This window comes from Impatiens glandulifera, chromosome 2, assembly GCF_907164915.1.
Source record: "Impatiens glandulifera chromosome 2, dImpGla2.1, whole genome shotgun sequence".
In the NCBI taxonomy this organism is placed as follows: Eukaryota; Viridiplantae; Streptophyta; class Magnoliopsida; order Ericales; family Balsaminaceae; genus Impatiens; species Impatiens glandulifera.
The window spans coordinates 63,053,311-63,066,821 of record NC_061863.1 but is presented as its reverse complement, the minus strand read 5'-3'; the positions used below and the strand labels follow the sequence as shown (position 1 = coordinate 63,066,821).

The 13,511-nt window shown below is 32.4% G+C and overlaps 2 protein-coding genes across 3 annotated transcripts; one reads left to right on the top strand and one right to left on the bottom strand.

Annotated features, from left to right (window-relative positions):
* Nucleotides 1-4,264: 4,264 nt before the first annotated feature.
* On the top strand, nt 4,265-6,239 carry LOC124927810 (reticulon-like protein B1). Its single transcript, XM_047468290.1, has 5 exons — nt 4,265-4,587; nt 5,071-5,251; nt 5,339-5,480; nt 5,692-5,761; nt 5,850-6,239. Exons 1-5 carry the CDS (start codon nt 4,383-4,385, stop codon nt 6,017-6,019), a joined length of 768 nt encoding a protein of 255 aa, XP_047324246.1. The 5' UTR covers nt 4,265-4,382; the 3' UTR covers nt 6,020-6,239.
* A 282-nt stretch (nt 6,240-6,521) lies between these two features.
* Nucleotides 6,522-11,435, bottom strand: LOC124924149. Of its 2 annotated transcripts, none has more exons than XM_047464225.1 (17): nt 11,283-11,435; nt 10,845-11,080; nt 10,618-10,739; nt 10,446-10,534; nt 10,326-10,361; nt 10,156-10,246; nt 10,021-10,075; nt 9,819-9,937; nt 9,665-9,726; nt 9,080-9,576; nt 8,902-8,989; nt 8,727-8,777; nt 8,027-8,598; nt 7,808-7,943; nt 7,660-7,728; nt 7,277-7,411; nt 6,522-7,101 (listed from the first exon to the last, which is right to left on the bottom strand). In XM_047464225.1, exons 2-17 carry the CDS (start codon nt 11,063-11,065, stop codon nt 6,988-6,990), a joined length of 2,457 nt encoding a protein of 818 aa, XP_047320181.1. In that variant the 5' UTR covers nt 11,066-11,080; nt 11,283-11,435; the 3' UTR covers nt 6,522-6,987. The 2 variants fall into 2 exon arrangements, with proteins under 2 accessions (XP_047320181.1, XP_047320182.1); XM_047464226.1 differs by having other exon boundaries at nt 9,819-9,934.
* Between the last annotated feature and the right edge of the window lie 2,076 nt (nt 11,436-13,511).

Below are 13,511 nucleotides of genomic sequence, written 5' to 3'. Positions count from 1 at the left end.
CTAACTTTGATGCTTATTATAATTAATTAATTAAATGACTAATCACTCACTTTTCCGATCTAAAATCAGATGGCCTCATTAATTAGACATCATTGTTATCCTTGTTTCTCTTTAATTACGCTATTTAGTTTTGAAATTTAAATTTAGGTCAAATAAGTTAATTAAAGATTATCTGATTTTCAAGAGGGGATATAGTTGTTTGATTTGAAATGCATTATTTGGGTTAAAATGACCAGAAAATAAATTATTAATGAAGTTCATGATATAAAACATAGTAAATTAAGACTAAGTTGTGGGTTAGATTATTCTAGATAAATAGATGTTAACATGAATAACATTTTTTTGAAAACAAACTTTATTTATATTTGTAAAAATGTCTCCGTTAGGGAAATGTTTAACTATCGAAGTCAAGATTTCGGGAGTAATATAGGAATATATTAGACAACTCACTATGAAAGTGAGTCTCATTTAAAGTTTCTACTATTTTAATTGAGAATGAGAATCAATGCAATAACTAAAGTCAAGCATAAATGGAGGAATGTAATTTTTTTAGCATGGAATAATACTGTACATATGTTCGTCAAATAAGCATGATCGTTCCATTTTGTTTGGGTAAACTGTGGTAACATCATTCCAAATTGATTTTTGAGTGGAGTTCTATTGGAATATCTTTAACACTAGAAATTTTAAATCATTTTAAACGTGTTATTTATATTATTGGAATTTCGAGCTAGAATTTTTATTTTTCTTGTATTTTTAATTTATGTTCTGCTTGATAGTTTATTTAAGAACTGATTTTTAATAAAAAAAATTTATTATTTATCATATTTAATATATATGTATATATATAATATTGATTTATTTTAAAAATATATAATATATTTCATTGAGAAAAAAAGCCCATAAACTAACCTAACCTACATATATTCATTGTTATTGGGCTTCCCAAATAAGACACCCTAAAACTGTTGTTATTTTTTCTTTGCTAAGTTATATTGAAAAAAAAAATTGTAGATTAATTATTGACCCTCGCAAGTCGTTCATATTTTCATCGTCCACCAACCAAGAACCAATGCAAATTTATAAACTGTCAAGGCCATTAGAGCATATATATATATATATATTCTGCAAATGAAAAGTTTTATTTTATTTTTTTTGTTTTGAATTTTTTTCTTAAAGTCGGTCAATGAGTATCAATACTTATACGAACCAATAAGAATTTTTACGAAACGACACAATAATATATTATTTCATTTGATAGTTGGTTGGACACGACACAAGTACGAAAACACTATCACGACATGATTCTAAATTGACACGATCACGAGTCGGCACAATACAAACACAGAAATGACACGAGCTTAGACGCGATACAAGCACAAGTCTTCACACGAATCGACATGAGCACAACTAAAGTTGGGCAATTAGTTGGTTCAATACGAACCAGTACAATCCAACACAATATTGGTACAGAATGACACAATACAATATTATCTCACTCAGATTGTGAAGTTGGACACGACATAAGCACGAAACAACACGATTACAAATTGGCACGATAAAGACACAATCACGAGTCGACACAATACAAACATGAACACAACACGAACATAGACACGACACGAGCACAAATTACAATGACATCCAGTGGAAAAAAGATCGTTATGTTTCTCGATTATGATGGTACATTGTCGATCATCGTCAAAGATTCAGATCGAATATTCATGACGAACGAGGTAAAGATAAAAATTTACAGCTCATGATAGTCGGGAAACAAACAATAATTAAATTTTCATTTTGTTTGAGAATTTAAAGTGTTAAAAGTACTTATAAATTAATGTCTATCTCAAATTTTCAGGTAAATAATATCTTAATTGAGAAAGCAAAATTGATTCTATGAACCAAAATGGAGAACAACCAGTTTTGTTTATCAGTTCATTATCGTTGCATTGATGAGGAGGTAAAAATCTAAAACTATTTCAATAATTTGTTCTATGTATAATATTTATAATTTACTAGTTATTTTATTAAAAAGTTTTATTTTGTTTTTAATTTTTTCTTAAAGAATATAAATTAGTCTGATCAATACGAACTAACACGATATTGGTATGAAACGATACGATACTATATTATCTCATTTGATGGTTGGTTGGACACAACACAAGTAAGAGACAACACGATCATAATATGATTCTAAATTGACACGATCACGAGTCGGCACGATACAAACTTGAAAATGACGCAATACAAGCACGAGTTTTCACACGAATTGACATGAGCAAGTTGAGCAATGAGTTGGGTTAATACGAACAAGCACGATCCAACACGATATTGGTACGGAATAACACGATACAACATAATCTTACTCGGATTGTGGGTTGGACACGACACGATCATGAGTTGGCATGACACAAGCACAAATCACAATGACATCTAATGGGAAAGAGATCGTTATGTTTCTCGATTATGATAACACATTGTCACTCATTTCAAAGATTCGGATGGAGCATTCATGCTGAACGAGATGAAATTAAAAATTTGACGGATCATTATAGCTGAGAAAACAAGCAATAATTATTTTTTCATTTGGATGGAAAATTGAAAGTGTTAAGAGTACCTGTAAAGTAATGTTCATCTCAAATTTTTAGGTAAACTCAAATCTTAATTTGGAAAGCAAAATTGATACCAGGAGAAGAACGAGTTTTGCTTCAGTTTATTACCGCTGAATTGACGAGGAGGTACAAATCTACAATTCTCTTTGAACAATTCATTGTATGTATAATATTTATAATTTACTAATTAATTTGGTTTATGCTTAAACATAAATAGAGGTGGAATGAGTTATGGAGCAAATTAAATTTGAAATTAAATTACATAAAGGAGAGTGGTTTTTGAGATCCTCATGACAATGAAATGGGACAAGCAGCATCCTAGAAAATCCTTAGGTTTGTCTATCTTGTTAAAACTTTTCAAGTTAATGTTTGACTATTTAATTCAATTTTTAAATTATATATAAATTAATTAATACTCGGTATATATAGATACATGCCTAAATCTAATTCTTATAAATCAAGTATGACTTAATTTTATACATAAATATATAAATGGGCCTTGTGAATAAGGGCCAAGAAGTTGCATATTCATTGATATAATTAAAGAATGAATATCCAGCTAAATCCTACGAGGCAATATTATACGCGAGAGAATATACCTTTGGCATAATTTCTCCCCTTTTTTCTTCTACTTCTTCTTCCACATGAATTCCAGATTAATCCAATTGCAGAGAGAGAAAGATGAATTTAGGGTATATTCTCTCGCCGGAAATCAAATCTCCGATGAAGAAGAAGACTTACTACTCATCATGTCGCCGCCGCCGCCGCTCGGAATCAATTTCACGGTGAGTTTACTCATTGCTTCCGATCCATTACTACTTTAACCTCCTCCTCTTCAACTAAAAATGAATCCATAAACATAAAAATAAAAAACACAGAAATAACCAATTTCTTATATTCAACTAAAAAAAACATTAAACAATAAATATATCCACTCCGTGAATATCAAAAGTGTTAAATTTCATTTACCACATTTCTCATAGCTTGTTTTATGGAATTGAATTGAAATCAATTTAAACAAATTTCAAACCCAATAATAATTAGTCAACACTCTGTTCATTTATCTAATAGAAACACACAATTGACACTATATATAAATGGAGGTGGATAACCTTAATAAAAAATTTCAAGTTTAATAGATTATTTATTTGTTTAGGATTATTTAAATTAATCTTAAATAACACATAAGCCAATTATTCATCCTTATCAATCATGTTTAATTCATCATTGCAAAATCAAAAATACCTTTTTCTGTTAATCTTTATTATATAACCTTTTTACTTGAATAATTAATTTTCAATAACTTTGTATAAAATAAAGTTCTTTGAATATAATTATTAGTTATTCCACGAAGTAATGTGTTATCCTAAATTTATACATTTATTTTACTGTAGATTTTCAATTATTTACTGTTGATTTGTTGTTTAGAATTGGTATGATCAATTTACATTGCTTTTTATTAGGAGATTGAATATAAAGAGATTTGAGATTTGAGATTTATTTTTTTGATAATAATAATTAATTTTTAAAAGTAAAAAAAAAAAAAAAGCAGGCAAGGTGCGATTGCGATATGGTTTTTTTCATTGGTTAACGCGAAAACTCCGAAGCAAAACAAACGAACCTGAGACTCGGAAACGGACCATCCGTTGTTTGTTATCTTCTTCTTCTTCTTCTCTCTTATATTGTTGTCGTCGATCTCGAAGAAAAAGCCTCTCACCAAAGGGTTTGGTTAATCCCGACTGAGATCTCTGTTGTTACTGAGAAGAGAAGATGGCCGATCACGTTGAAGAAGAGCGAGAGACATTCATTGAGAAGATCGCTGACAAGATTCACGATCACGATTCTTCTTCGTCTTCTTCCGATTCCGACGACGATACGAAGAACCCTACCGCCCATTCTTCTGCTTTCCAGACCAAGGTCTTTCGTCTCTTTGGAAGAGAGAAACCTGTACACAAAGTTTTGGGCGGTGGAAAATGTAAGTCTTTACTTTGTATATTCATCAAAGATTCGTTTTTTTTTTTTTGTTTTTGTTTTTCGATTTCATTTAATCACATTCATGACAAGAATTTATCAGATTTACAGATCTTATGTATGCTCTCTTTTTTTTCAGATCTAGAAAATATTTAGACATGTTTAAACTGTATTGGATCTGATGGATCTTAAGATATTATTATTATGATATCTTCTAGCACCAAAACTTCTTACATGTTGATTGATGAACATTTTGTTGTTAATTACAATACTGGTAGTATTTAATTTGATGGTCCATAACACTCAGGATTATACCAATTCTTCTTTGTTTGATTATTACAAATTACAATACTAGTTTCTTTTACTTGGAATATTTGGTATTGTTTGGTTCATACACACCAGGAATAGATACATGTCCACAAGGAACAGATGCGAAAGTGAATTCAACCCATTAGAATAGACTAATGGTTACATTGTATTTGTGCAGCTGCTGATGTTCTTCTGTGGAGAAACAAAAAAGTATCAGCTACTGTGGTTGGCTTTGCCACTGCTGTATATGTTCTCTTTGAATTGCTCCAGTATCATTTGCTCACACTTACATGTCATCTATTGATACTTGTCTTGGCAGTCCTTTTCTTATGGTCCAATATTTCCTCTTTTATCAACAGGTAAGTATTGCGAATATATATATATAACTTCTTTTACTTCTCATCTCATCCTCCATAACTGTCTTGTTTCATGTAATTAATCATTAGGCCTCCACCAGAAATTCCAGATTTCCACATCTCTGAAGATATTATTCGTGGGGTTGTGTCCACTTTGAGAGCAGAAATTAACTGTGCTCTTAATGTTATTCGTGATATATTATCTGGAAGGGAATTGAAGAAGTTTCTTGCTGTAAGCCAATACCATCTTTTATTGTTTTATTTGTTATGTTATTTAAACTAGTAACTATTAGGTTCTACAATGAGATTGTTATTAAGTCTTGGATGCAACCAATAAGTTTATGAATCTATCTATGATTAAATTTAGTTTCCAGACATAATCTCAGAATTTTGGGGGAACTTTTTGGTAAAATGAAATATGAGGTTAATCAATTATTTGACAGGTTGTTGCTGGCTTGTGGGTGATCTCAGTGATTGGTGCTTGGTCCAACTTTCTAACCTTATCCTATATAGGTTTGTAGTGTAAAATTGTTCAATTGTATTATAATAATTGATGTATTATTTATTAATGGGATGTAACTTGATGCTTTGTTGAAAACAGTATTTGTGTTGCTGCATACTGTGCCTTTCTTTTACGAAAAGCACGAGGATCGTGTGGACCCACTTGCTGAGAAGGCGTTTATTGAGTTAAAGAAGCAATATGCAGTTTTTGATGCCAAAGTTCTGAGTAAGATCCCAAAAGGGCCATTGAAAGACAAGAAGCATGCTTAGAAGAGGGATGAACAATGCATGATCATGATTCATGGGGATTGGTTTTGCTTTCCTTTTTACATTTGGCACGACCTTGGGTTGTTGTTGCAGTTTTCATTTCTTTGGTTTCTTTTAAATTAATGTTTAGCAGTCTTCCCCTCTTACGGTTGCATTAGACAGACAAACATGATATGATGCTTTTGCATAGTAATTTATATTCTGATGATGGGTTTTTTCTCCATACAGAGTCTATACTTTTGCCACATTTCTTAATTTATATTTTATATTGTAAATGATGATCATGGAAAAACAGGCAATTATCAGCAATTCTTCAACATTTGAGAATCTGATCATTGGGTGACTTGGTTACTGTCAGTTTTGGTAGCATAATCTTAACATTCCCAGCCAATTTAAATGGAAATTAGTTCACCAATAAAATGTTTTTGAAATTAATAAATGTAGCAAGCAAGAAAGAACACATCAAAGTTTTGTTGAAAATGATAAAACCAAAAGAACAACAAGGTGATAAAATCGTAGGCAAAGCTCATTTACAACATAAGGAATATCAGTTCCCAACAATTCCATCTACAATGCAATAATTTCCCTTAAGACTTTAATAATTACATGCATTATTAATCCGACAATCTAATATACAACATGTAATAAAACACAATCCTTAAATTACTTCCTGTAGATATGAACTCCCACACAATTCTAAAACAAAAAAATGCAACCATCAAGCCAATAGAGGTGTCGTGGAAATGCGAGAATCTATGCAACAATTCAAAATCCAAGAGCTTCCGACTCGTGTTTAGATTATCTTCGGGCATTTACCTGGTTTCATGAATCTCTTTATTATCTAGCTTTCATTGCGGAAACTTCTCCATTACTTTCCTTCCAAACATATGGTTTTTGGTTGCTGTTCTGAATCCTTACAAAAACCCTTTAAAGAAATTTGTCTAACAATCTGCTGTTTTTTTACTGTTTTTTTAAAGGAAGTAAGTTAATTGCTGCTTCTTCCTTGATCCTCCTTCTCCATACAAGTCATTCCATTGTTTCAGTTCACTCATTACCGATCCTTCCGTTGCAAAACTTGCAGCAACCTGTACAAAGTAATCGAATTCAACAATCTTACAAAAAAAAAATAGGATTCAAATGCGCCTGTTTTGACACTAACTCTTACAGCTGCTATGTTTGGTTAAGACAACTCGAATTGAACATCTAAATTTCTTACGTTTGCCTATCCAAGATTTGACAAATAAACAAGAATCACCTAACCTGATTCTTAGCTTGTCTCATGTCTTCCATGTTTAATGGCCTGAGGATGATTACTTTTTCCTCTTTTTCCTCTTCTTTTGCTTTGTCCGGTGCAACTTCTGAACTCTGTCCATCAGCTTCCACTTTTTTCTTCTCCTGAGAGAAAGTCACAACTTCACCAACTTAAGAAAACATATAGAATGAGAAAACACAACAAGAATGTAAGTACTTATAAAGTTGATTTCACAAAGTGTGGAACTACTGTTAGGAAAGCAAGTAAAGTTGATTAATTTTGTAAGGATAGAGCTGTCTTGATGCTCTTAATAAATTACAGAATTTTTTAAAAACTTAATTTAAGTTAATTCAATGATTTAGATTAATTTAACAAACACTAGGGGAAATACCTTGTCTTTTAGCTTCTCTTGTTGTAGTAACTCCCTAACAGGTCGATACGCTGCTGTGACGCAAAGATTCTGCATTTAAAAGCGTTAATAATGTACACAACCTTAAAATTCTCGTGTTAAACTAATTGGAAAAAGACAAAAAAAAAACCTTAAGGTCGCTCCCACTATATCCTTCTGTCATGACTGCAAGCTCCTTATAGTCAAGATCTCCTACTTTTTCCTTTGACAGAAGAGTTTTCAGTATCATTTCCCTGTTCTCCACTGATGGGAGGCTAACCATAATTCTAATGAAAGCCAATAATAATATCTTAGTCAGAATGGAACCTCAGATTAGATATTAAACATAAAAAGAAACAAATTTTGGTACCTGCGCTCGAACCGCCTAATAATTGCTTCATCGAGATCAAATGGCCTATTTGTGGCGGCAAGAACAAGAATGCGCTCTGTGGGTTTAGTCAAAAGTCCATCCCAATGTGTCATGAACTCGTTCTTGATTTTCCTCATAGCCTCATGCTCTCCAACTCTGGTCCGTTGGCCAAGCATGCTATCGACTTCATCCACAAATACAATAGTAGGAGAAACCTTTCCAGCAAGAGTGAAGAGTGCTCGGACATTCTTCTCGTCTTCCCCAAACCATTTGGACGTGATGGTTGACATTGAGACGTTGATGAAACTTGCACCAGCTTCATTGGCAATAGCTTTAGCAAGCATAGTTTTTCCAGTTCCTGGAGGTCCGAAAAGAAGTATTCCTCTACAAGGCTTAAGAAGGCCTCCCCCTTTGAATAGATCGGGTCGTCGAAGAGGAAGCATAACCAATTCCTGAAGTGATTCTTTTATCTCATCCATCGCACCAATATCAGCGAATGTCACTCCAACCTCATTGGCTGGGATCACTTCCGGCCTTATCCGTTTCTCAAATTCATTGTCAGGTGTAACTTCCTGCTCAATATTCAAATATTTTGTATTATATCAGGAATCGAATATGGTTATGATATATCAATGTAGAATTCTTTAACATTATTTTACAGTAGTTAATGTTGTATTTTCTCGTCAAGAATTGGCCTTACAGGTGCTTTTTTCTCTCCATCTTTCTCATTGTTTTTCTCGGCTTCAGATTCCTAAAATCAATAGGACGGGCAACAATAGAATCAAGCAAGCTAACGATAATCATTGATATCAAGATCCCACAACGAAAATCATCAAAAGCATAATAATAATAATAAGAAGAAGAAGAAGAAGAACCTTTGATGATTCAGCATTAGCCTCCAGCTTGAGAGTATCTCTCCCACAGCCTTTACCATCCTGGAAGATGCTCAATCCATGTGATAAGCTGTTCAAAAAACCCAGAAAGGAATTATAAGAAGAAACAAGAAGATGGATCAGTTCATCGTTGGGCTAACAAATTAATTACTTGGTTTACCTTGACGATGATATCACAAGCTTCCCATTCCTGTATTCAGGATTCTTGTTATTCATCAAGTGGAATGATATGGCCGATATAACTATTTCTTCAATATAGTTACTGAGGATCAAAGTATCTGCATGGCAGATGGAGGCAAGATCATCGCATTCAAGATCGTTAGATGCAAGGACTTCAGCAATGTGATTTTTATTATCCTGAAACTGGATAACCTTCATGTCCTCCTCCAGCTGGGCTTTCCAGCTTACAAGATGGCTCTCGTCTTCCGGTGCCTTTATTTCAATATTGTAAGGAAACAAACGGGAGAGTTTCTCGTCCACTTCATTGCAATCATCGTCCACATCCAACATCCGAGAGCCAAGTACCAAAATCGATCCCGATAATTTCTTTAGCATTCTATCCAACAGTTTGTACAGCCTTTCCGATTGAAAGACAAGCCTCTCAATATCCCTGATGTATAGAATTATACATCCACTTTCCGAGTTCGAAACCAAAATCTGCAGTTTAGTTATTTTTTCAAATGAATAACAATAATCCACTTGTTAAATCAATTACACAGTTCTTAATCTTCAATCTTCATCATACCTTGTATAGCGATTGCAATAACATCTTTTCATCAAAAGGCCAGCTGCTCATTCGCTTTTGCGCTGAGATGTTTACAGAAGAGAACATGAATAAAAGAAAATGGAATTGGAAATTGATGATAGACTGATAGAAGTATTAGGTTTAAAATCAAAACCTGGAATAGAAGAGGACGACGAAGAAGAAGAGCAGTGGGAGCTGATGGTACTTAAATCAGAAGAGATAGAGGATCTTCTACTATGAATTGATGGATCATTAGTACCTTCAAGAGCTCTACTGTCCGTCCAGAAGGTATAATAAGGTTATAAAGAAGAAGACGAAGGAAATGGTTATAAAGAACTGATGAATGATCTAAATACCTTGATTTCAGATCTACTCCGCTGCTCTGCCTGGATAAGGTGCGAGTAGGAGGTGCTGTTCATCAACAGAGTTATTCATGTAAGGGAGCAGGTTGCAGGTATTATTGTAGTTAATTCTCAAAATTGAATATAAACCTTTGTTGTTAGTATCCTTGGGTGAAAAAATAGAGAAGGAGGAGCCGAACAAGCTAGACAACGTCACCTCCGAAATCGACTTCTTGAAACCCTGGACAAAATGAAGAAGAGCGATCTCAGTAGAAGAATACTGGTAATGAAAGCCATGGATACTGGTAGTAAGCTCTTACAGGCTGAGATTTGGCACAACCGTATTTGCTCTGCATCTGAAAGAAATCAAATGTGAGTAGTTATAGTTAGTTAGCAATACAAGTAATAAAGAAGAAGAAGAAGAAGAGTGGTAACGGCACCTTAAGAGAGAAATCTGCTACGTCTAGTATTAACAGCTTTGCTTGGAAGTTTTGAGCAAGAGCCTTTGCGAGCATTTGTTGATAAAGTTCTTGAAGCAAAATCAATAAGTTCAATTGAAGAAGAAGATGACGATGATAGTTAATTGACATATATACATATATACATACATACCAGCAGGTCCTGAGAGCAAAATAGTCCTACTGGCCGGAGTTAGATTCCGAGTGTACTTGGAAACATCCAAGTTCTTCAAATATACATAAGCTGCGCTAGTCAATAAAATTCTCGTCCGCTCACTACAATCACAATCATGTTTGCATAACGCATCATCATCATCTATACAAATATATGATCTGAATTCCGAATGAATGAATTCGTGGCCTGTTTTTATGAATGATTACCTGATATAATACGGAAATTTCTCAAACGTGACCTTACTTTCTTTTCCGTCTATGACGAGTCGTGACAACTCCTGCTCAATTTGCTCCGCCGTAAGTCCGACGGCTGACGAATCGCCGTAGCCGGTCCATCTGCTAACTGTTGGACCGGAAGCGAGGCCAAGACCAACTCCGACACCAACTCCGACGCTCAATGCCGACAATAGAAACTGCTTCTGGTCCATCACTACTTCCTTTCCCTGATTTGAACATGAAATTGAATAAGGAGCAAAGTCGTAGAACAGATAGTAGAGAATGAGATTAAAATGAGTAGAGTACTCTTTGGTGAGATTGTAAAAGGATCAGATCATCAGATCATGATCCACCATCAATTAATTACGATGAATAATACTAGTACTGTTAAGTATATAAAGATGAAAGATAGAAAGAATGAGTTCGTACAGAGAATCGTTGAAGAATCGAGGATATTCAGTAATGGAGAAATGCGGTATCTCCGAAGAAGACGATTCTCTTTCCTTTCCGACTCAGTATCAGTCGCAGTCGCTTGATGTGTTCTCTCTCTAGGCATATTTATATACGAATGGCCGGGAAGAGGAGAGATGAACAGGAAACGCCTCTCTTGACTTTACCGGCCACCGCCATTTTCCAATTGTATTTGGCCACCAATATATATTAATAAACTATTCTGTTATTTAAATTAATTGATAGAAAAACTTATAATTAAATAAAAAGAATAATTTTGAATTAATATAATTAATAAAGAAAAAGACAATCTAGCTAAGGTTCCAATGGTGGAGGATCCGTCCATAATATATAACCTCATACTAATTAAATGAAAGCTAGCTATAACAAATAATATATTAAGAAATTATAGGGTAGCTAGTAAAAGTTTATAATTTAAATTTTATAAAGAAAAAGTATAATTTTTTTAATTGATTCGTAATGTTTGCTTTAAGTTTAACCCTTATTTTCTAAATAATATGCAAATCTATGCTTAAGTTAGTTATATATAAATCAAAATGAAAAAATAATTGCGTATATGCAAAGTAAGTTATATAGAGATGTCTTCACCATGTTTATTTTTCGATTTAGTGGTTTTGGTAGCCGAATTAAATATAAAAAGAGATTAACTATTATGGAGAGTTCGTCTCATAATAAAATTTTACTTTTAATAGAACAAGACGTTATACGTTGATAATACATAAATAGTTTTAATATGAGGCATTATTACAAGTTATTCGCTAAGATGAGTTCATATAAGTTTTGTTGAGAGCAATTTTGAGAGTCAAAAATTTCATCTAATATCTCGTTCTTTGGATAGAGCGTTAGTCACAATGGAATTATGACGGATGATATTTGAATGGAAAAAAATTGTATTATTGTTAGTCGTATGTATCACAAGGATGTTGAATCGACAATTCACTTACTTTTGTATTGTTGAATGGTGACTAGTATCTAGAGTCTTTTATGGAGTATCATTGTGATTCATTGGGTGATGCTCGGGTCTTTGGGTAGTTGTTAAGAAATTTGGATTGATGCAGCTAATATGACAGACCTACATAATTGGGTTACCATACAAATTATTTTTTGATGACCTATCTGGTTAGAGAGAAATCGTCGAACTTTCACTGATCATAGTCGTTCGATTCGTATCATTCTTAATGCTATTATTATGATGTTTTTTGAGATTCATTCCAAAAAGCTAGTAGAGTTATCTGAGAGTTAATTGTCTCGAGAACTTAGAAGATCGATAACCTATTAAGTATATTTTTTTCTCTACATGTCATGCTTTTGTGGTTGTGCTCAATTAATTTTCATTATTTTTAATATAGATGGACTAAATAAATAAATAAATCGTAATTTATGTTTTTAATTGATAACATTGGTGGTAAATTCCATAAATTTAGAAAGAAGCTGTTTTAGGTTTAGAATTTGCATTAAGACTTTTTTCTTTTTTTTACTTAATAGTACTATTTTTCATTTCCTAAATTTTATCTCAAATAACTCTATATTCTAGAAAAAAAATACTTTTATTTTTATTTTTTATTAACTTATAATTAGGTTCTTAAATCATATCTATACGTACGGGTGTATATTTAACTTATATATATTTGTTGGTTTAGTTTTAGTGTATATTAATAATAACTGATTGTTTTCCCAAAATAAAATGATAACTGATTGAAGAGACTAAAGTTAAAAAAAAATGTATTGTAACTCTTCATCATTTCTAGAGAAAAAGGTAAGAAAAAATTGTATCCTTAATGAGAAAAATTAAAATTGATTGTAACTCTTCATCCTTTAAGAAGTCTTAACATAATAAATGAAAGTAACATTCATGAAAATTCAATGACCTTAATTTATATTGTACATAACTTAATGAGAAAAAAAAAGTAATTAAAATGATATATATATATATATATATATATTCTAATATCCAATAAATATTTACTAAAGGGCTCTCTCCCTCTATATATATATCTCATTCAATTCATAATAGTTTTTTTTTATATATTATAATAGTTCAAAGTTCGAATTAATCAATTGGCAAATATATATCATAACAAATTAAATATTTGGTTCAAATGCAAAAAAAGTTGTTATCTCTTGCCTATTTAATGTTTTTTTAATGAAAGAATATATAATGTCACTTTTCTTTTAAAAAAAGGGTAA